The following is a 25,406-nucleotide window of genomic DNA, read 5'->3' as shown; positions in this document are numbered from 1 at the left end:
TTGACAGAGGCTAGTTGAATTCCATCAATTGATAGAGAGGGTTTTGTAGAAGAAACAAACATAGTCACAACAAGAAAGCAACCAACATCTATAGGTACCAAGCATCTAACTATTTCTATCTTTTCAAAATCTGTGTGTATATATATATATAGAGCGAGCGAGAGAGAGAGAGAGAGAGAGAGAGAGAGAGAGAGAGAGAGAGAGAGAGAGATAGATGTATCAAAATTTACAGTCCAAGTTATAGACAAAGTTACAAACCAACTACAAGACCGAATAGTGAGACAGTGGTCCAAAACCCCAAGAATATAATTTAACCAGAGACCCAATTTAAGTTACAGGTTCATCATAGCCCGAAGGCATAATTATACAATGCCAGAAACAGTAAGGCTGAAACCTAAAAACTTTCAATTACCAAGCCAACAAGTGTTGCATACAACCAACGAGCGAAATAAGTTACAGGGTCATCATAACCAAAGACATCATTACACAGTGCCGAGAAGACAGTGAGGTCGAAGCCCTAAGACCCTCAATTATAGACCCAACGGAAATGACAAACAGTAAAAAGCTCGAGATAGGAAAACAAGAGGAGTAACGTGGCACGACCCTACCTGTTACGGTGTACAAGTATCAAGACAAGAGACCAGTGACCAGAGAGGCTTGACATCCACCTACAGTGACCACAAAACAGGCCATTAGCAACTAGGTAAAGAAGCCCTAAACGAATTGAAAAGCAGAGACGAAGGTTAGTAGAGTATCTACTCACCAGTGGAGCCGAGCTCGTGCAGGCAGAGAAGCCGTGGACCAAGTCACAGTCGCCAGAGCAACCCCTATTGACAAGGAGCGAAAAACATTAATACCAATAAAAAACAAAATAGAACTGTAAATCATAGAAAAAGGTCTTACCTTTGTGAAATTTCCAAACAGGAGTTGAGAGCTGGGTCACCCCGTGACCATGGCATGGAAAACCCAACAAATTGACAGTTAAATAGTGGAGCAATCACCCAGAGAGTCGAATGCATTAAAAAAACCACAAAAATGAGCGCATTCACAAAGCCGAGGCAACCATGAAGTGAAATTGGAACAAAGCCCATAGAGCCACCAAGGAGGTAGCCATTACCACCACCTGAAAGGAGACAATACCTCGTAGAGCCCAACTATTTGGTACCCATGAAGCCAAGCTTCAAAACCACATATAGGACCAGGGAATAGAGAAGGACCGCGACTACAGCTAAGCGATACAACCATAGAGACGACAAAGCCAATGCACAGTCGAGACCCACAGCTATAGGAGCAGAGTTCATAACCATGGTTTGCAGATCGCTATCCTCAAGAAGCACCATCAAACCCTCATAGATTGAAAATAGAACTAGTCACAGAGAACCCTCTCGATGGAGCAGCAGAGTGCTAGAGAAAGTGACTGAATGAGTGAGGTTAGGGTTTCAAGAGTAAGGTGTAGAGGTGGGAGAAGTGGAGCTTGAGGATAGGAAAACTGTCCTCGCCACATTAAAATCCAGTACCATATCATTAAACACATCATCAATGCAATCAACTGCCAAAAATATCAACCATAATCATATATTAATTATTGACCGTAAGAATCAGGGCTGGTCCCATCATTCATTTACACAATGACTAGTATTATTATAGATAATAGCTATTAACATGAACCTTATACTTTTAGGCAGAAAAATGTTCTCATAGGAAGTCATCTTGGGACTCACCATATTTAAAAAACCAAGTTCATTATGGCAAGCAAACATAATCAACTTTTTATTATCATCAACATGGTTTGCCTGTTTTTTTCCTTATAAACAAACTTCTTCTACATATGTCATTCATGTATGATGACCATTTTTATTTACAAGTAACACTTGGCTTTCTTCTTACTTAGAAATTTTGTTATCTTCTTTCTGCATCTTGCTCAAAAAATCATTACATAATAATCTCTAACCCTTGGGTTGCAAATTTTGAGTTGGCATAAAGTTTAAGGGACGATTTTATGTTTTAAATCTATTTTGTATTTTCCACAACTCAATCAAATATTTTCACAAAATGATTTTCAATAGAAAATTTAATGAGTTGAATCTAGATTATTATGATGTATATACCTAGATTTATGGTGTATGATTTAGTAAATTGCAAATGTTAATTGTTTTGATGCCAGTGGAAAAGATGTTGACGTACAACTCTCATTTTTGTATAACCTTTGGTTCTCCTTTAGTGGGATATCTAAGAGTTGTTGAGGATGTTAGGCATCAAAACTGGGAAAACAACTTTTGTCGTGTGGTTTCCAGGGATGATATTGTTCCTCAAATTCTCACACTTTTTGGATTGATTGTCGACAACATGAAGATGATTATTTTATTTGCTATTCCTATTGGAACATTTTTAATAATGTTCAGTAGTGTATTGATATAGTAGCAAACAATGAGATTGATTTTCTAAGTTAGATGGGGTTATCAAGAGAATTCCACACACATTTTTGGCACTTACATGTTCTATTCAAGAGAGGGTGCAACTTGTATTGATATTTTTGGCATCATTATGAAGATTCTTCATTTAAAAATACTAAACCATGAATAACCTTCCAATGAGATTGTACAAGAGTATTTTTCAGAGCATATAGGATATGGTTCTGTTTTGAAACACCTCATATAGAAGTCCATAGTTGGGAATTGAATTGAAAATCTTTGTTCATAATCATCTTATGAGAAGGGAATCTCATTGTGTATATAAGCTATTGGTCTCGATATGGAATGCAAAGAATAATAGCCACCAAGGATGTCAATATTAGACTTAGAGAACACAACAATACAAGGAATTATAAACATTAGAAAAAACCACAAAAGGGGACAACCCATATTTTCACAACCATATATGTATATTAAATTGTATATTTATGAATTTACATATAATACCTCAAGGGCTTGTGTTACTGTGACAATTACACAGTCAAATAATATTTTATTCAAGCCTGTATTAGGAGTTCTTAGTAGTCTAAGTCCCAACTAGACTTACAACTAGCACATAATTATCATGATTATCCTTAAAAAAATAAGGGAATCATCAATTGAATTGGATTACCCCAAGGGTTCCTAGGGCACAATGGAATATTTTAGCTATGGAATAAAATATGTAATATAGAGACTGAGGAATAGAGTTTTTAGGTCTCATTATTTCAACATGTTTTTCATTTAGGGAGGAAACAAATACCAAATTCCATAGAAACATTTACTAGTTATTCAATTGTAATATGTCATGTGAACCATGAATGTATATTTCTTGGAGGAAGTCTAATGTATGATAATTGTATCTTTGTGATAAATACTGATCAAGACATTTCTAATGGCTCTCTATAGGAACAGAATGGTCACGACCTAGTATATAACCTTCACCTACTAGACTGTAAGGGTTTCCTTCCTAGCTTTGTCACTTTTAACACAATAATTGAAAGGATTTCCAAGAAAGGAAACAAAAAGTAGGAATTAGCATTGCTAGGTGAAATCAATGGCAAAATTAATTTTTCCAATGCTATTATCTATGCATCAATAGTAGGAGGTGTATTTAAGGAAGGAAACAACCATATCTGATGATGAATTTCAACGAAAATGTAGCTTGTTGTACATGGATTTGATGTACATGCTTACCACCTCTAATAGAAGTCGTTGACATATCTTATCCATCATATACACAATTAGTTGGTTTCTTATGACACTAGGACATGAATAATCCAATTAGTTGTCTCCACAAATCTATATTCACCTAGAAAGAGGTAATTTAGGAGAAAACAAATCACTTAATGTTTTGGTTGTCATGTTTGTAGGTTGTCTATTCAAAAGGAATTCCACTAGATTGTTTAAGGGTGTGTATGGGATTACACATCATCATTTCACTCAACAATAGAGATAGGAAGAAATTCCCATCTATAATAATGTCTACAGACCAAGAACCACATCTTTCAAGCTTGTCATGGGAATCCATCTTGTCAAAAGACTGTAAGGGCTACAATTGCATATTGGAAAGTTTTAACAGAGTATCTACAATGATGAAGACGTTGCATTGGATGTCCTTGACATTTTTCACAACTCGTAGAAGTTGATTAGACCGTATGTTATCACTTAAGAATCCTAATGCCAAAATTTCCCATGCTAGCTTGATGATAAAGGTCAGTGTTAGTCTTGTTTTCATTTTCCTTAGAGTCTGAGTCTTAGGAGGTCTTAAATCAAGCACTCATTCCCATATATTTTTGGTCACCCTCATGCATCACTGATCCCATAGCCATGTGTCAGTTTCATTTATGTACCATACAACCTTTTTGGGTGATTGTGTAGAGCATGTAACCATTCTGAGGTATTTTAGCAGCGCATTAATCTTTTAGCAGTTTCGCAGCGCAAAGGTCCATTAGGTGATTACGCAGTGCAAACGGTCCATTAGGTGATTACGCAACGCGAAAGTCCTTTAGGTGTTTTCGTAGCGCGATAGGTTTTAGGTTATTTCGCAGCACATTATTCAAATATTACACTGACAGCGCTGCGAAATCGGGGATTCGTGCATTCCACAGCGAATCTTTCCCAACTGTCAAATCTACCAAATTAACTTATGCCTACAGGTCATTCAGTCTCAGTTAGGCACTCCATACATCATCTCCAACCGCTTACCTTCATCATTGCAATCACCAGGTACATTGGTACACACGAAACACAAGTTCCCAAAAAAGGCCAAGTATGCTCGGTTTTAATGATGATTATAGGCCTTGCATGAGAGACAAATCTACTAGATTTCAAGTTGAAAACATCGTCATTCAAGCGAGGCAGTTATCAAATGAGGCAGCTATCAAGCGAGGCAGCCATTCATAGAGGTAGAGTTTGGAGTTTGAGCGGCACTATCATTTCCAGCCTACAGGTCACTGAATCTTCATGGAGGGATCGACAGAAAGGAAAGACCATAGATCAGGCAAATGTCTGAGAAACGAGCCTGAGCATTTGGACATAACCTTGAAGAATAAAGAGGTAGAATAGGCATTTAAACAAGCTGGATGTTGGAATTTTTGCAAGAAGCTCCAGGGAGGACATGCACAAGTGACTAAGGAATTTGCGCTAAATTTCACAGGGCTAAACTCGAAGGTTGGCATGTTGGAATTGCCGGTATCACTAGACATGATAGCTACAGTTACAAAAATACCAAGAGGACAAGAAAATTGGTTCAAGAATTTCAAATTTGACATGAACCCATGCAAAGAATTTCTAAAGCAGCAGTTCATTAACTCAGATTTGAGCAAGTCTATTCCTAGAAGTTGTGTTAAAGAATCATATGCTCAGTTGCTTACTTGTATATAGAAGTATCTGACCTATGAAGGGAGATATAACAAAGTGTATTCATACCACTTTACACTGTTGTTGCATTTTACAGGGAAAACATCTTTTGATCTACCTTTTTACTTGTTCCGTAGCTTAAGTAAAATGTGTGATAAGGTACCACTGAGAAAGGAAGCATGTGAGACTTCACTATTCCAACATGGTTTGGTTAAGTTAATGGTTTTACATGAACTCCAGAAGATCGACAGAGACTGGGACACATTCATATTCATGTCCGGTTTCTAGAGAAAGACTGGTCTCAACCCTCTAGCGGCCAAAGAACCTTCAACAACAACCAGTCCTCAAGCAGAAGCAAGAGCCAAGAGGGTTTCAAAGTTAAAGGCAAGGAAACAAATTGGAGAGTCTACCAAGCCACTGACTATTCAGGATACACCCCAGCAGTCAATTAAAGAAACTTTACACGAATCAAGCACCAGAGAAGGAGTTCAAAGAAGAAGGACTAGAAGTCAGGTGGCAAAAGAAAAGGGTAAGTCAGTGGCTATTGAAGAAAGTCCTGTGTCAAAGGGAGATTTAAATGACTTATTGCAAGCCATTGACATTGAAGAGTCCCCTTTAGTTCAAGCTGAGTTGATCGAGTTAGATAAAGAGACAGCTAAGAAAGTTAGAGCATCGAAGAAACTAAAATTTGATGAGAAAGTTGAACAATTTGTTTTCAAGCCCAGGAGACCCATAACGAGGAAATTCAAACAAGTACAACAAATACCGCCAAGGGTAGATGAAACAGGGGAGGAGACATGGCCTCATGAAAAAAGGGATAAAGGAAAAGCAGTTTCCACTCAGGAAGAAGATAATGTGGAAGAGTTAAAGAAGAAATTGGGATTGGAAAACCTTGAAATTGCTAGATTGAAGAAAGTTGCTAGAAAATTTGCAGTTAAGGAAGCTTATTTCAACCAAATGCAAGCTCGGTGGGAAGACCAAACATTTAAAATTCCCGAGGTGGTTGATTGTAATGTTCAATTCCTTACCTGGACTGTTCCTGCTATAAAGGAAGCTCAATTTATCAGAAAAGTCAATAAAAACCTCAGGTCTAGAATCAAAGTCATGAAGAAACAAATAGAAGATTTAAGGATGCAGTTGAGCCAGCAAAAAGAATCTCCATGAAGAAATCTCACTACAAGTAAGGCTATGTCTCAAAGTTTTGATGATTTTGCTTTCGTATAATCCTTCTTGAAAATCAGACATCCCATTCAGTTTTGGAAAGTCTTGAAACAGTTGGAAGAATGTTCTAACAGCAAAAGTGCTCAACTAATAAAGTTTTGGGTTGAAACTGTGGTTTTTAAAACAACTCAGCAGTTTTGTAGCGCGCTACGAAACTGCTGAAGGTAATGACTAAAGCTCAGCAGTTTCATAGCGCGCTACGAAACTGCTGAAGCTAAACAGTCTATTTCAAATTAACCGGTTTTGGAATATGAGCGGGAATTTTGAAAGGGGAATGTCTACAAGGTATGCAAGGCATCAACTAAAGCTATTTAAGATTCAACCAGGGCAAGACAGGTGGAGATAATATATATTCGAATCCAACTTTAGATTTTTTCCATAAAGTGAGCATATTTACCACACTGCAGGATATGTGAAACAGTTTGCAAGAATTTTGGCTTTCACGCATGAAAACAAGGTACAACACATCTAGGACGTGGCAGTCTGCTCCATTTTGGGTGATTACAAGATAAAGGATATAATTTGTTGGATCCGAACATCTTATGGCAAATCAAAGGCCGATAAACAAGGATAGTTTCCTATATTTCAGGGAGATGGAAAAGAAGTGACAACGAAGACCAGCATGGAGCCTTAAAGATCCATCACAACCAAACTAGAAGGGAACTAGGTGTCAAAGAACGAGGATGATCATAGACCAAAGCTGTTATGGAATTAGAGTCCTACTTGATTTAGATATCTAGAAGGTCTAGTTAAAGTTTGTTACATTGAATAAGCAGTTAAAAGTTAAACAGGTGTCATTAGAAGTAGTTCTCGAGTTCCCCTAATGTTTAAGGAGGAATCTCAGTTAGGTAGAATGGAGATTATATATAGAAGAAAAGGAAATGTAACAGGGGTTGGAAATTTAGTGAAAAAAGCTCTGCTATTGTGCTATGTATATGACTCTATTTTAGTAATACAAGGCTTGATCTTACTTCTCAGGAATCAGAAAGATTTTATTGTTCAGAATGTTGTGTATTATCCTCTACTCAGTGTTTGCAGTGGTATAGATTTGTGATTACTTAGAAATCACTGACAGTGTTCTAATTTCCTTCACATATTTATAGACTGTGTTGTTCTATATGTTTTTGGTATGTTCTGAATAGTTGAATTCCAAATGCCCTGACTTTTATGTAAGGTTGATGTCATTGTTATTCTGAAACTGATTTGACTCCATAAGCCCAATGGATACCTTATAGTTGTGTTTCCACCACTCATATTTTTACCTTTGTTTCACAAGAGTTAGCCATCTTTATCATAATCAAAGATAAATTATCCTTTGAGAGAGCCCTCTCTGGTTGGGGAGGCTAAGCCTCAGCCTAAAGCAGGTTTGAAATAGTTACTTGAAGTCTTCTTGATCTGCAGCCTTCCAGGGTATCATTTTGAGATAACACCGTACATACATGCCAAAAATAATTCAATTCCCATTATTTCTTAGAAATTTCTAAAACATAAAAGGTAAACTCAAAACAGTAAATTACTTGTGCCTTTGCTAAACAAGTAAGGCTCATAATAAAATTCATTGATGATGTTGCCTCAGGTGGCCTCTCTGGTGCAAGCCTATGTTCCCATAGGTGGAATTACATCTTGATATCTCGTCTAGAAATTATTCTATTGATTTAACCAACACTTAAGGAACCAACAAAATATTAAAATAAATTAACAAAAAAAATTATAATTAAATAGTAATTAAAAATACCTGAGTGCATGATTACCTGAATAAGATTCTCTTGGTTTCGAGAATAATTTATAGGAGTATTTTAATCTTGGAGCAATCCTCCTTCGATTTGATAGAGTAACAGTGATTTCAATTTTGACTTTGTTGTTTCTCTATTGGATCGAGGGAGGTTTGCTCCATGATTATCCAAGTCCCAATTTATTCTCTGCTAAACAAGTCCAACAACGTGAAGGTGGAAATTCTTATGCCCCCCTCCACTCCCCATCACTCTTAATTCCCTAGTACCCAATCTATCTACTAGAAAATAGTTCAAAGCAACACATTGAGATACATGCATAGACACCAACAAAACAAAAAAATGATAAAGAAACATATAGAAATCATTCATTATCATATAATGTTCATTCATTAATAATTGACACAAGATACTTCATCTAAATAAATTTGAAAACCACACACATTTATAAATATTGGCACATACCTTTTCATTTTTAACAATACAACTGATTTCACAACCCTTTCTAAATTAACTATGCAAAAGAAAAAGAAGTTTAGAACTGCAATCCATTTAGCTTCTAGCATATACAAAACATGGATATGGTAGTGATCAATTTTATAGTATTATTGGTAGAATTTAAGATTTGATATGCAAGAAATTATTCAAATAAACTAATATATCAACCTGTCTTATTATAATATGGTACATCATCAATCTTTTTTTGTCTCTCCTTACGATCTGCTAAAAAATTCTTAAGTGCTTCATCAATATTCTCATTTTGATCTACTGGGCCCTCTTCTATTGTTGATTCTAGTTGCATCCTCTCACACATTGAACACCTAGTTAGGTACTCATGGCGTGGACGATGTTGTAGGGGGCATCACCTACAATAACGAAAAACATTAAATTTATACAACTAGTTATTGAATATTATTGAAGTAGTTCATTAATAATAAAAGAACACATTTGCAATGTAATGATTTACCTCATGCACTAGTCGAAACCATTGGAATGGTTTCCTTGTGCTCATCTTCTGGTAGAGGATCCTCATGTACGACATGATTTTCCATTGAAACCACAATATTGTAAGTACACAATCATAAATGAATAAGTAAAAAAATAGGCTCGTACAAAATTTATAAGTGTGAAATTATTAAGTATACAATTAATATACAACCATATTACCCTCGTTAGCCTCATTTATAGCAATATCATGGGGTTGCCCAATACTGTCATAGGATTGCATGGGAGCCCCAAGTTGTGGCTGCACTCCACTATTAATGGACTATGGTCCAATGCTCTTGGTCTCGTTGATATTGCTGCTCCCCTACATAAAACAAAGAAAAATATTAAATTTAGCTATGATATTAAACATGATTCCATTTTATAAGAAATGTGAGGCTAATATGGATTTATTTTTGTTTACCGTGTCCCTCAAACTAGATATTTGTGTTTATCCCATGCTTATTCTATGATCAACAACAAATTGAAATCCAAAATTGAAACCAAGCTAGAGGTATTCCTCTGTGGCTTTGATTCTGAAATCATACCCTCGCATTACCTAAGATTTTTTATTTTTATTCTTTTTATTTTTATTTTATTTTTTGTGATTGGCTAGCTCAATTACTAGAAAGTTGGAAGGTGAGATAACAAATAATATTGTTAAGATGTTTGAGTACTTAAAACTTGTGCATGTAACTTCGAATAGCTGCTCTAGCCTAGTTTATGTTTCCCATGTTTTTCAAGCCTTGCCTTGGTAGATTTTGATGTGTTGAGGAGCCTATGAAAAGTTTCAAGTATGTTATATGCCACAATTTTATTTAAAACTAAAGAAAATTAAAAGTATTGAATTCAAAATGCAATTTACCTTGCTGTAGTAGGTCATGTTTTCCCTTCTTTTCTCATTGTCTTCTGCTTTGTGTCCTCAATGAGGGCCTTGAATTACCTCTCAAGAATCATGGGTGGATGCTCATACCTAGGGTTCTTTTGCAAGTGCACCCTATACATGTGATGTAGGAGCATTAGATCTTCCTAGCCATTAAATGTTTGATGTGAAAAAGCTTTCAAATGGGGTCTTGATTTTTTAGAAGAATTTATATTCTTCTATGTAAAGAAATTGTATTTTCCAAGTTGGTATATTTTGTGAGTTTTAGGATTAATAAGTCATAGTTTTAGATAAGTTATGGATAGGTAAGATTTTGTCCATAAGGAAAAAAAAATATACCTTGAAAATTGTGAGATATTCTAGGGATAGATTGAGGGATTTTAATCAACCCTATGAATCTATCCTGGGAAATACAAAGATATGAACGAAAAATGAGCTCTGCAACTAGGCCCTAGGGTTTATCTCCTGCATCTTCGACCCTTCCCAAAAACCCTGGCAGCGCACCAGCATCGTTTTGAGGCCCTCACCCACAGAGGTCGGGTCCTGGCCCGACAGATGACAGAAGGGGGGTCCCCATCCTATAGGAACGCAGTGATGCAAAAGAACAAAACTGCTGAAGGTTTCAAGATTCCAGGGTACGAAACCAGAAAAGACAGTTCAGGCATTAATACTGGAATGGCAGCCCAGGGGCAGAAAGATCCAAATCAAGGATCAGGCATGTCAGACCTGGACAACAACAGAAAGAAAAAGCACGTAAAGGAACCGGAAGCAGGAAAGAATAGCTCGAGCCCAGCACTCGAACCATCCGAAGACGACAAGCATCACAGGGAGGAAACAAGATCTGTAGCAAATGAGGATAAAGCAGAAGCCTCCAACATCAGCTCCAAGAGCAACCTACAAGGTGTCTGTAAACCAAAGAAAAAAGAGGCACTCCGAGTAGTTTTCTCCGACCCAGAAATCCAAGCATTCAGGGATCATATGATGGAGCATGCCATCATCTGCAAATTTATGGGCCTGTGGCCCACTGAACGAGCCCTCTGCAACTGGATCAAACAACACTGGAGACCTAAAGGTGAGGTCGATCTCCACCTTGGAGCTAAAGGTTTTTTCACTGTTATCTTCTCTAACCTAGAAGATAAGGATAGAATATTTGACGGAGGCCCGTATTTCCTTTCCTCCGCCGGCCTGTATATGAGGCCCTGGAAAGCAAACTTCGCGCCTGAGAAAGAAACTTTTACCAGAGTCCCAGTATGGATCCGGCTCTTCTCCCTACCTATAGACTACTGGGGCCTTGCCACCCTCAAGTGCATTGGAGATCGACTTGGTACCTTCATCAAAGCCTCAGAGACGACCATACAAAGGAAATATACCTCCTGCGCCCGAATCTGCGTGGAAATGGATGTCTCAGGCGCCCTGCACGACGGACTGTGGCTAGAGTTCAGAGACGAAGATTACTTCCAAGCCATTGACTACGAGCAGATCCCATTTCGCTGCAGGAAATGTCATGAGCACGGCCACCTGATCAGGGAATGTCCACTAAACAAACCAGTCGAAGAGGCTAAACCTGAGCAGCCAGCAAAGGATCAAGCGACCTTTAAAAAACCAAAACCCCGCCAAAGAGCATACAGGAAAAGAAACAGTAAAGCAGCAATGGGCCCAAGCAGAACCCTCAATCCGTTCGCTGTTTTAGAATCAGAAGCAGACTCAGAAGACAACCAAAAAGAAAATACACCCCCTGAAGCTCCTCTTCGACATATATCCACCCAAGGCGCCACGAATACAGAGGAACTTGTCACAGACACAGAGACTCAAACCCAGGAAGCAGCAGAGGACACAGACATGCTAACAAGTGATGGGGGAAGCGAAGACATGGATCTCAATGAAATTCTAGAAAAAGAAGGGGTCAATTTGCCGGCCATAGAAGAACAATGGAAAACCCAAGGACCAGACAATATCCCAGAGGAAGAAATCAGAAAAGTCAGGGATATTTTCATTGCAACACACCAAGCAGTACTGGACAGGCAACAAAATAGATTGGGGATCACAAAGGGCACAGGTAAGCATCCTAAAAATCTCTCCATTTTTTCATCAGGACGTAAGCAAAATAAAAAAAGAGGAAGAAGAACAGATGCAGAGGTCCTCCAGGATCTAGGCATATTCCTAATCAACTCAGGGAAGATAAAGGACTTGCATTCCTTCCTGTTTAGCCAATAACCTCCCTTTTATAATGAAAATCACATCCTGGAATATAAGAGGGCTCAACAGCCTCACTAAACAACGACTTCTCAAAAGGAAGTTACAACAGGAGAAGCCAGACATTATGTTCATTCAAGAAACTAAGTGCTCCCCAGCTCAGATGGAAGTCATTTCCAGAAAGCTAGGATCCTCTATCAAATACATAGAAAGTGCAAGTCATGGGTGGGAAGGAGGCCTTGCAACCCTCTGGGACTCCAGAACTGTCGAAATTACTTCTATGGAAGCTACTCGATCCTACATTGCCACTGAATTTCAATTAACAGGTAACTCTGAAACGTACCTCTGTATAAATGTATACGGACCTCAGCGCCTAGAGGATAAGGCTACATTCCTGTATATGCTAACAAAACTAAAGCAGAGATACCAAAACTCCAAAACAATCATGGGAGGAGATTTCAACATGATTACCACCCTCCTGGAAAAAAAAGGAGGTCTCAGACGCCTCAACAAAGACTCAGAGCTCTTTATTGACTTCATGGAGTCGGTCAAACTCGTGGATATCCCCCCTAACAATGGGCTCTACACATGGAACAACCGAAGAGGAGGAGTAGCCAGGATATCCTCCCGCCTTGACAGGTTTTTGGTTTCAGAAAACATCTTACTCGAAGGGACAACAGCCACCTCTGACATTCTCCCCAGTGGGGGATCAGACCACTGGCCCATTGCTCTGGAAGCCGCTTTCATCCAATCCCCCAAGAACCGGCCCTTCAGGTTTGAGAAATTCTGGCTCACTCACCCAAACTTCCAGAGCCTGGTTAAAAAATGGTGGAATGAACCCTGTACTGTCAGAGGGACAAAAATGTTTAAACTTCAGTCTAAATTAAAGCACATCAAACTCAAAATAAAGGAGTGGAATACAACTGAATTTGGCAATATCTTCCAGGATAAACAAAACTTAGAAGACCAACTTCAGGAAATCCACAAGGATTGGTCCTCTGGGATTTACAAAGAAAACTCCATCGAACAGGAAAAGGTTTTAATGCAGAAGTGGCATATCCGCTCCCACCAGGAAGAAATCCTTTGGAAGCAAAAATCCCGCATCCAGTGGTTAAAAGAGGGAGAACGAAACACCAAATTTTTTCACAGATCAACAATGGATTATAGAGGAGCAAATAAAATCCTCAAGCTCACTAATGCTGCTGGAGAAGTCACTCAGAACCACAATGAGATCTCGTCTCTACTTACCACTCACTTCAAACGAATAGCACAGGAGTCTCAAGAAGATCGAGTGGAAGCCTGTGAGGCAATAACGCAAGCTATCCCTCAACTCATTACCCCAGCTCAGAACGCATCTTTGGTAAGAAAGATCACAATGGAAGAGGTGGAGGAAGCAGTTCATGACATGCCAAATGATAAGGCCCCGGGCCCTGATGGTTTCACAACAAACTTCTACAAATCATGTTGGCAAACAATCAAAACTGAGGTTTGGGAAGTGGTGGAAGATTCTCGGCGTTCCGGCTCAATTCTCAAAGGCCTGAACTCCACCTTCCTAGCCCTGATTCCAAAAGAGGAGGAAGCCCGAACCCCTGAAAAGTTCCGGCCTATAGCCCTGTGCAATGTAATATACAAAATCATCTCTAAGGTCATTGCCAACCGTCTAAAACCTATCCTCCCCAACATCATCTCGGAGGAACAATCGGGCTTTGTGGAAGGAAGACAAATTCTAGACAACATCCTGCTGGCTCAAGAGATGATCCACACTCTGCAATCAAAAAAAATCCCTGGAATGATGATTCAACTAGATCTCTCAAAAGCTTTTGACAAAGTCAATTGGAACTACCTGGAGGCTACTCTAAAAGCCTTTGGTTTTGACAAGGGATGGATCAACTGGATCCTCGCCCTCATTAAGTCAACAAATTTCTCTATACTTGTCAATGGCTCCCCCTCAGCTCCTTTCTCGCCCTCCCGAGGCATCAGGCAGGGCGACCCGTTATCCCCATTCCTCTTTGTGATTCTTATGGAAGGTTTGAGTCGATACATACACAAAGCTAAGTCAGAAGGATCAATTAAAGGTCTGCGCCCCTTCCCTTCCATTCCTGCAACCACTCACCAGCAGTTTGCCGATGATACTATGCTACATGGAGCTCCCACCGTCAAAGAGGCTAAGGCTCTCAAGGAAATTCTATCTCTCTTCAGCAAGGCCTCAGGTATGGAAATTAACCAGGCTAAATCAACTATTTTTTTCTTCAATACTCATGTTGCTATTCAAAATCACCTCACAGGAATCCTAGGATTTCGTAAAGGCTCCCTCCCCTCGAAGTATCTGGGAGCTCCGCTCACCACCAAGCCATGGCAAAAGATCCACTGGGAGAAGCTCATAGCAAACCTGGAAAAAAAGAGCAAGCATTGGACCTACAGAGCCCTAAATTTCGCGGGACGCCTTGTCTTAACCAAAGCTATTCTCCAGGCTATCCCTCAATACATGCTATCTATCCTCCCAGCACCTAAAGCTATCCTCCAACAAATTCGGACCATCCAAAGATCCTTCCTCTGGAGTGGCAGCACAGAAAAAAGGAAATGGGCCCTTGTTGCCTGGGACAAGCTATGCCAATCGAAAATAACAGGAGGATTAAACCTAATAGATCCCGATACAAGCAATCAAACTGGAGGCGCTAAGCTGTGGTGGCGATGGCTCAAAGAGACCCACCTCCCCTGGACCCGTCACTGGAAGGAGAAATACACACCCAACTGCAGGGATCAGGATCTTATTAGACTCCAGGAGCTGCCAGAGGGATCCCCAATCTGGAACCTCGCCAAAAGAAACCGAAACATTGTCCAGGATCACAGTTTCTGGGAGATTCGTAATGGCGAAACAGCCCTCTTCTGGGAAGACGCATGGCAACAACACCCCAAACTGGAAAGCCCAGACCTTGGGGACTACAAATTACAGTGCCAGAACAGGGGACTTCTCACAGTTCAGCATTACTGGAATCACAACGGCCATGACCAAACCTGGCGTGAATGGACTCTCCCAGACACAGGCAATCACAACGCAGATCACAACGGAATCCAGGATCTTCACCAGGTTATTCACAGCAGGAAAATCAGGAGATCCACGGGTGCAGACAAGTTGCGATGGGGCATGAAAGGAAATGGAAATTTCACCTTAAAAGAAGCAAGAAAACAACTAGAACTCGCAGAGCAGAGGGAGCCAGTCTCGTGGCTTAACCAGGTATGGGATCCCCTACTTTGGCCAAAAATCCAAACTTTTCTCTGGCTTCTCATGCGGAAAAAGACCCTCACCTGGGAAAACCTAAGGAAAAAAGGCTTTGAAGGTCCCTCTGTCTGCCCAATGTGCATGCAAGAGGAAGAAACAATGAATCATCTGTTCAATTCTTGCAATTGGGCAAATCACATATGGCTAGAGATTGAGAGTATCATGAAGCATCAGAACAGGGATTTAGACTCAATTCATAGCACAATTATCAATTGGCCAAGTAACTATTCGGAAAATCCACAAACTAATAGCATATGGAAAACCTTACCTGGATTCATCACATGGACAATCTGGAAAGAGAGGAACAGAAGAATCTTCCAAAACGAGCATAGGGACCTCGAGCATTTGAAAATTACCCTAATGGAGAACATTCGGCAACTGATCCTGGTTAAGAGCCCTCTGGACCCGACCAGCAACATCTCCGAGAAGGACAGAGGAATCTTGAACGCCTTCAACATTAGAGCTGAGCAAAGCCATCAAACCCCCATTATTCAGCCTCATACCAGAAAAGTGCCCAACTCCTGGTCCCCCCCTCCTAAGGGCTTCCTAAAACTGAATTTCGACGGGGCCTCACGAGGCAACCCGGGTCCAGCGGCCATTGGAGGCCTCATTCGCAATCAGCAAGGAGAAATTCTCCACATATACAGCCAAGCGTTGGGGGAAGCCACAAATAACGAAATGGAATTTACTGCTATGGAAAAAGGACTAAAAATCTTGCTCAGAAATCAGACAGGCAATGCAATTATCGAAGGTGACTCTGAAATTGCAATTATGGTAGCAAGGAAAATTTATGGTGGCACTCCGATCAGTAAAGTTACTAAACACTGGCGTCTATCCATGGTCACAGAAAGTATAGGAAATCTTCTGGGGCGCATGACAGGCCTTGTCTTTCAATCGATAAGGAGGAAAGCCAACTCAGTAGCAGACCACCTGGCAAATCATGGGATTGATAACCCAGACGGAACTGTGGACAGCTGTTGGAGCCAGGTCACGCACACTCAGCTCAAGGAAAGGTGCTCCCACCTTGCACGCTTGGACTTGGTGGCTGAGGACGGGACAGAATGAATACCCATTTCCCCCCCCATGGATAGGACAAAGGATCGTAAGCTTCCATCACACTGCAGGCCTCAAAGCACCTCGAGGTGGAAGGCAATTATGGATACAGCAGCTCACACAATTTTGTACAGCATCACGACAGGGGATGATATTGGCCACAGCAGCTACAAAGATCAGTGGGACACGTGGAGTCTCATCAGCAGCGCAGACGAAGGAAACCAAAATTTCTCCTACCCACCCCCCTCGCTTCACTCAACCCTGAATCCAAGCATTTATGGTGATCGGACAGACAATTTGATTGCCCCGTCCCGCCCCCTAGCTCGAAATCACCCCACCTTCATCCATTTAATCCCGCCCTGCTTCCTCTTGCTCCTCATCATTTTGAAGCCCTTCTCTCTGCATTCAGCAATTTCCCCCAGCTCTTAATCCCCCAGGAAACTAGTTCGATGGCGAGTGAAGGATGCAGAAACAATGCTGCGAACAAAGAATTGCAGCTGGCAAAAGACATGTATGAGTCCAGAACCTCTGCACGAAACAAGCGCAGAATCATAGATTTGGAAACTTCAGCCATAGAGGACGAAGGAAAACTCTCTGACCAGCAACTCGGCCAGGAAGTGGATTGGCTGCAGAATCCAGGCACTAACAGCACCCGGGCGACCCAATTCGTCCGCACCCAGGCGGAAGCCTGGCGCATGAAGACTATCCTGGCGAAGGCTATGGACGTACAAGCTGAACAAGCGGAGCAGCTGCGGACCCTTCAACGTTTTGCGGCCACCATGACTCATGACCATATGGCCGTGGTTGAGAGCAGCGAATTCAAACTCTCAGCAATTCACCAGGAGCTGGGCTCGGTCAGCAGCAAGCTCACTGAACTTATTCAGCTCCTCAAGAAAGTTATACAGTCCGACAGCAAGCACCCGGCGCCATACCAGGGTGGGCCGCCAAAGGCTTAGTTTCTTCCTGTACTTTGCTACCCTTCTCCGCTCTCAGTGGCTGCCGTAGCCTTCTCTGTTTTGCTCTGTTGTCTTCTGTCTTGTTGTCCTCTTTACTGCTCAACGTCTGTTATGTCTCTGTTTCATCTATGCTACATCTTATGGTTGCCATCCCCTGGCTTGAACCACCCTGCGTGGGGTTCCTTTTGGCTGCTCTAGACTCTATTTTTTATATGGGATGCCTCTCTTGGCAACACCTTCTCAGCCCTATCTTCTTAGTAACTCCAGGCGAGGCCTGCTTCATAGCGGCCAGTAATCTGCCTCGGCAGACCTTTTGTACTATATGTTTTTACTGTTAATATCAAAGCTTACTTACACAAAAAAAAAGATTGAGGGATTTTAGCATCTAGAAAAATATGATTTATGAAGTGATTTATGGATGATTTATGGCGTGATTTGAGGATTTAGGAAAATATAATTTATGGAGTTATTTATAAGTGATTTATAGAGTTGTTTTAGGATTTATAAAATGTATTGCATTTCTTAATTTTATTTATTGTAAGCCTACGGGAAATGAGAACTAATGGCCAAACTAAATGTGAGATCAGACCAAGAGAGGAATGAATCCTTTTGTAGTTGTTATGTAATTTTATAGATACAATTTTATTAATGAAAGGAATTTTATTTATGTTCACAAATTTTCTCTGTGTGTACGTGTGAATGAAGAGATCCAATTTTATGTGTAATTTGAAATTAATTAGAGCTTCAGATCTTGTATATGGGTTTGAAATTAAGTGTTATGAGATTTAAATATCACAAGTGAGGGTACATAGATTTTTTATGTTTTTTTAATCCTTAAACTACCGTGGATATTCCACTGGGCAGTTCATCACAACATATATGATAATAATATATTAAAATTATGATTTTTTACACTATAATAATTTTAATAAAATTCTATACCTGTATATTTAACCGTAATTTTTACATGCATGAGAATGGAAATTATGTAGAAAAGAAGAGAATGAAAAATAAGGTCACACACACACACACACACATAAACACAAGATATGCTCTCTGGAAAACCCTTTCGAGAGTAAATTAAACTGGAAGGTTAGGTTGCTTCGTTCTCTCTCTCTTTCTGGAAATATGGTTGTAGGTACAAAGAAGTAATGCATGTGGCCTATGGGCTGCTATAGTGCATAGATCCTCTCAGTGTGCTCTACCTCCTATCTCTCATGGATATCTTTGCTCAATTATGGAACAAAATTCTTTCAAAAGAATGGAATGCCTCTTCCTCGTAGTGGCCCGTTTATAACACAACCCAATAGTCTACTAGTGGCTAAGTTTGACTACATCAAATCTTTGTTGTCTTGAGGGGGCTTGGACCCAGGTTTAGAGTTAGTTTCACTAACCAACAAAACCCTACACTACTGGCCCTTTCAAAAACAAAGCACTTAGCACAAGATTTTGTCTCATCTGAGCTAGTATTAGGGGATGCTAGAACCAGGTTTCTACATCCATAAGGCTATGTCATGTGGAGGTAAGGCATTTATTCAGTTTAAATCTTGATATGACCTTCACGAACCCTTATCCTCAAAATCCCCAAAATTAAAGCAATTTCCAGTTAAACAGAGTTATGAGCTTCGCCTAAGGGTCTAATCATGCATAAAATAACATATAACAATAGATCTAGATTTTTGTGGTGTAATTAAGACAATAATACAAATAAATGGCATTCAACTGAACATAAATACAAAAATCACATAAGTATATAGTTCAGACTCAAAATTGCTTCAAATACTCTTTATTATTCCAAAGCTTCAATACATATACCTTTCAGACCCTCCACACACAACTGCAGGGGCCCGCACACTCAACTGTGGACTTCCCAAGGTCTTCGCACACACAGTAGCAGGAGCTTTCCCCTTTGCTCAAATATAGAAGATTACAGACTCTAAAGACAAGTATCATTGATAACATCGCATATAATGTTTTCTTAGAGAAGCTAAGACACCCCTTTATATACTTTTTCCTATTACAATACCATGGTCCGCAACCTATGGGCAGAGCTCAAAACAATACAAAAAATAAGGGGCTTTGACCTTCCTAAAAGCCCTTAACTCCTAGTGACCTGCGTGTTGTGAGCTCCACTCCTTAAAATGTTGAGGCTTTTACAAAACTTAGTCAAAATTGGACCTAGGGGACCCTGTCGCAACACTCTTAAATAGAGTTATAATATAGACTCTTCTAGATTATTTTACATCATAATCATGTGGCTAGACCCTTTTCCATGAATAATGGTGGTTGACGTAGCATCCTACCAAACTATAGGTGTGAAAATGGGAAGGTCAACTTCTGAGTGGCATAACTTTTGCATACATACTCCGATTGACGTGCTTCTTGCATTGTTGGAAATATATCTCCGTGTAGAAAAACATGAAAATGTGTTGTATTTAAGCAGAAAAGTTTTACTACAAAAAGTTTTTTTTTGATGCCTCAAAACATTCCTAAAAGGTTTCGGACCTTGTTCAACAAACTGGGTCCCGTCGATAAAAATGGTCTCATTTTGGGAGGATTTTCATCGCAAAAATATTTTACTAACTGAGGTGAGGAAATTTTTCCTCCACCTTCTCTTTGGTGTACCATTTATCTTTTTCTGGAAGTTGTCCCTTCAACCCAATCTTTCAAAGTTCATGTTGCCTCTTTCTTGTAGTTCTAGACCTCTTTTGCAAAACTGTATCTTCTGTCAACTCTTCCTGAGCATCTGGTGCTAAATATTCCATAGAAGGTAGGAATTGTTCCTCTTCCTTATCTAGCATGGAAGGCTCATAGAGTTTCAAATTTTGTATATTCACATCTGAGTAAATGTGCATATATGGTGGTAGACTAAGTCAATAGGCATTGGTACCCACCTTATCTCAAAGGGACCATACCTCAGAGCCTTGATTTTCTTACCAGGCCCCTGCACCCTCTCCTTGTTCAACTATAGCCATACTTTGTCGCCCACCTTGAATGATTTCTCTATTATGTGTTGATCATTCCTAGCCTTATATTTCTCCTATGACTTGTGCAGTGTTTCTCGTACTTGTAGATGGTTCTGCTTGATCTTATCTATAAAAATTTCAGCCCTTAAAGCATCTCCTATAAGATATTCCCTCTCTCCTCCTTGCTACCCATATGCAATATACAAAGGTGCAGGTGACAAATATCCAAAACAAGTTTCAAATGGGGACTTTCCTATAGAAGTGTGCATCGCTCTATTGCAAGAATGTTGTATATATACCAGATTTTCATCCCAGGTCTTCGGATGCTTCTGGTTGTAACCCCTCAGAAGTTGCACCAAAGTCATGTTGACTGCTTCTGTCTGCCAATATTTATACAGATGGAATGTTGTAAGTCACTTCAACTTTGTGTCCATATTCTCATAGAATCTAGTCTAGAATGCATTGAGAAATATTGTATCCCTCTCTGAAATTTTGCTCCTTGGTATCCCAATGTGCACCCTCACCTATCCAAAGAAAACGTTTTTTGCTTCTTGTATAATGATGGTCTTTTTACAGGGCATCATAACACACGTCTTGTTGAACCTTTCAATTACATTGGACAGGTAGTTATGTCCCTTCCTGGTTATCGGTAAATCTCCCATAAAGTACATGGAAATTCTTTCCCAAGGATGAGTAGGTATAGGTAAGGGATGATATAGACCCCATTTCCTATTTCTATGTCTTCTGGTACAACAAAGCATGGATCCTCTTATAAACCTAGCTACTTCCTCTTACATCTTGGGCCAATAAACATACCTATGCAAGTTAGCCATGATATTCCCTACACCAAAGTTCCCTACAACATTGGAGGCATGAGCCTCTCTAATCAGCTCCAATTTATCACCTTTAGGAACACATATCTTATCCAACATGTGGAGTAACCCATCCTGGAGATGGTAGTCAATGGTGTTATCGCCATCTTGCACATGACTCTGACTCTGAAACTACTGATACACCTCCTTGAAGTCCTCATCCTATGAATATTCCTCTTTGTATGCATCATGGGTGAATGGATCCATGTGCATAAATGTCCCAAAAGTTGTAATATTTGATGTGGGTGTCCTTGAAAGCATGTTTGCCAACTTGTTTGTGTTTCCCTTCTTATACTTGATCACAAATGAAACTATTGTAAAAACTCCATCCATTTGTAATGCCTCGTCTATTGTAGTTAATTCTAGGCTTATAGGTATTTTAACGACTAGTGATCTGTATGGATTACAGTCTCCTTTCCCATCAAATAGTGCTTCCACTTATTCATAGCTTACACCATGGCATAAAGCTCCTTGTCTTAGGTAGGGTAGTTAAGAAATTCCACATGAAATACTTGAGAATGGTAGAATATAGGCCTTCCTCCATGCATAAAGGCAACTCCCATATCATACCCACTCGTATTTGTCTCCACTTTGAATGGTCGCTGCAAGTCTGGTAATGCCATAACTGGTGCTTGACTGATCTTCTTCTTTAGCTCCTTGAAATCCCTTTGCTGACCTTTTCCCCACTGGAAACTCTTTCCACTTGATATTATGGCATGGAGCGATGTTTCTGCCACTGAAAATGAGGTTGTGAATGATGACCTCCATCTTCGAAGGATCTATCTCCATATCTCCTCCACCAATCACATACCCCAGATACACCAAATACTACTACGCAAACTTGCACTTCTTGAGATTTTATAGCAACTGGTGCTTCTTCAACGTTTCTAGCACCCACATAAAATATAAAAAATATGCTCCTCCCAAGTAGCCCTATATATTAGTATATATTCCAAATATAAAATAATAAATGAATCTATAAAAGCGCACAATATAGCATTTCTTAATCTCATAAACATAGCTAGTGCATTACATAGGCCAATGGAATGACTAACCACTCAACAAACCTTGCCTAGTTTTGTTATGAAACCAGCTCACAAAAAGATGGAAAAGAAATATCAACGCATTAGAAATCAACCTCTTTGAGTGGGCAACCTCCTTTACATTACACAAATGAACAATTCTTGGATGATACAAATGACAAGACCTCCTTCCTAAGGGGTCATAATATAATCATAGCCCAACATAACAATAATAATGTAAGGGCACAATAATAACAATAGTGGGCTTCTATGGGGCACAACAATAACAATAAGGGGTTACACTAGTAGTATAGGGACCTAAGATGCCCCTCTCCTTCAAAAAGTGTTGTCCTCAATGCTTGAGTAGTTGTATATGCTTCTGTGTAAAATTCTCATCCTCCCATGTGGAATCTTTAGCGCGTAAGTTCTTCCACTTGATGAGATACTCTAAAATTGATCGATTTTGTAGCTATTAGGTTCTTGTTTCCGTGACTACTTCAGGTTCCAATATGATTTTTCCTTCCTCGTCAAGTTCCGGCAATATTGTTTGAACTGGGAGCTTGTCACCGATAACCTTCTTTAAGCATGAAACGTGGAAAATTGAAGGCACTCGGGAAGATGCAGGAAGATCCAATTTGTATGCCATAGTACCAATCTTTTGTAGCAATTTATAAGGAACATAGTACTTTGGTGATAATTTATTGTCCTTCTTAGCTTACTTGAGGGACATTTGTTTGTATGGTTGTAGTTGTAGAAATACCTAGTCACCTGCATCAAAACTTCTTTTGTTGCAATATTGATCTTCCTATTATCTCATTCTATCTTGCACCAAAGTGAGGTTATCCTTTAAGATTTTGAGAACTTGTTGTTGATGCGCGATGTGATCCTCCACTGCTTGAACCTCAGAATTTTCTTTTAAAGGTGATGTGATGGGCAGTGGATGATATCCATAAAGTGCCATAAATGGGGTCATGTTCGCTGCAGTATGGAAGGAAGTGTTATAACACCATTCAGCCAGAGGAAACCACTTGACCCATTGTGTTTGTTGATCATATACAAAGAAACAAAGATATTCTTCCAAATATTTGTTCACTATTGGAATTTTCCCATCATATTCAGGATGATAAGATGAGCTATGAGCGAACTCAGTACCCAAATATTCCACCTCTTGTACTCCAAAGAAACAATTGGAGCTTTTTGCATATAATTATTTCTCTTCCAATAGTTTGAGCACCCTGTCAACATGTTGAACATGATCCTTCCAAGACTTGATGTAGATTAGTATATCATCAAAAAATACTAACACAAATTTTCTAAGTGTTTGAAAATGGAATTCATCAAACCTTAAAATGTAGAAGGTGCATTGGTAAGGCCAAAATGCATGACCAAAAATTCATAATGACCTTCATGAGTTCTAGATTTCATTTTTTGAATTTCTTCAATCTTCATTCTGATTTGATGATATCTTGAATGAAGATCCAACTTGGTGAAGTAAATTTCTCCATGTAATTAATCCAATTATTCATAAATGATAGGAATGGGAAATTTATCTTTAATAGTAATCTTGTTCAGCTCCCTATAATTCGGACACATGTGCCATGATCCATCCTTCTTGTGTACCAATACCACTTGAGCAGAGAAGGAACTTTGACTAGGATGAATTATACCAACCTCTAGCATTTCTGCAACCATATGTTCAATTTCACTCTTTTGGGCTTATGGATATCTGTAAGGTCTAATGTTTGAGGGAATACTTCCTAGAATCAAATGAATAGAATGATCATGATCACGAATATATGGGAGGCCTTTGGGAGTCTCAAATACCTTGGAATGATTGTCCAAATGTTTTTGGAGTTCTGGAGAAATAAATGATTTCGATGTGGGTACCTCTAGTGAACATAATTGTGCAATTTCACCCCATTGTTATTTCTTTAGAAGTTTTGTCATGTTGTTAGAGTTGACTATCTTTCTCGGTTTCCCTATGATACCCCTTAATTCAACCTCCTTTCCTTTAAAAAAAAATTCAAGAAAAGTTCTTGAAAATTAAAAGCTATCATACCCAAAGATTGTAGCCATTGAACTCCTTGTACAACATCTGCACCACCCATTGGAATGGAAAGAATTGGACAATTCAAGACATATTCTCCCATGCATAGATTGATATTATGGCACTTTCCAGAGAAATTTATGGTTCGTCCATTTGCAACCATTACTTGACACTCTAGTGTTGGATATAGGAAGCAATTCAATTCCTTGGCTATGTTACAATGAATAAAATTATGGGTACTACCCGAATCAATCAACATTGTTACCTTTTTCTTCTTGATATGCCCTTCTATCTTGAGAGTTTGAGGAGTGGTAATTCCTGTCAATGCATTACAAGATATGGTTAGCTTCATTTCTTCTTTCTCTGGGATTGGTTCCTGGTGTATATCCTCTTCTTTTGATGTTTCTTATTCTTTTTCTTTGTCATCTTTCCCATCTATGTAAATTAATTTATTCTCAGCACACGTATGACCTTTAGTGTATTTTCTATCACAATTGTAACAAAGCCATTTTTCTCTTTTTTCTTCCAATTTTTTTGGTCTCAACCTTGTAGCTGGTGAAATTCTAGGAGAAACAACACTTCCATATTTATAGTTATGAGTGGTAGGCTTCCTTGTTTCCATAATTTTCTTGCCAACCTGTATGCCATCTCCAATAAATTAGGTTCCCAAAGGCAAACCTCATGTTGAGTGTTATCCTTTAAAGTCCCTATGAACACATCAATCCTTTGCTTCTCTGGAATATCATTTAACCTTATATTCAATTTTTGAAAGTCCTCAATGTGGTCTTCCATTGAACCCTTTTGTTTGAAATTTATCAATTAGCTAAAGAAGGTGTTTCTCTTTGTATCCTCATAATGTGCTATCATTTCCTCCATGAAAATTGACC

The 25,406-nt window shown here is 39.4% G+C and overlaps 1 protein-coding gene across 1 annotated transcript; it reads left to right on the top strand.

Annotated features, from left to right (window-relative positions):
• Nucleotides 1-10,724: 10,724 nt before the first annotated feature.
• LOC149174370 (uncharacterized) lies at nt 10,725-16,668 on the top strand. The gene is made up of 2 exons (XM_089420829.1): nt 10,725-12,186; nt 12,338-16,668. The coding sequence occupies exons 1-2, from the start codon at nt 10,725-10,727 to the stop codon at nt 16,666-16,668; spliced, it is 5,793 nt and encodes a 1,930-aa protein (XP_089276955.1).
• The last annotated feature ends 8,738 nt before the right edge of the window (nt 16,669-25,406 follow it).

The sequence above is a fragment of the Pinus tabuliformis genome, chromosome 4_1, assembly GCF_031772625.1.
Source record: "Pinus tabuliformis cultivar Carrire ecotype Pingquan chromosome 4_1, CPIR1, whole genome shotgun sequence".
In the NCBI taxonomy this organism is placed as follows: domain Eukaryota; kingdom Viridiplantae; phylum Streptophyta; class Pinopsida; order Pinales; family Pinaceae; genus Pinus; species Pinus tabuliformis.
Note: the sequence above shows the minus strand (reverse complement) of the source record. Positions and strands in the feature narration are given on the sequence as shown.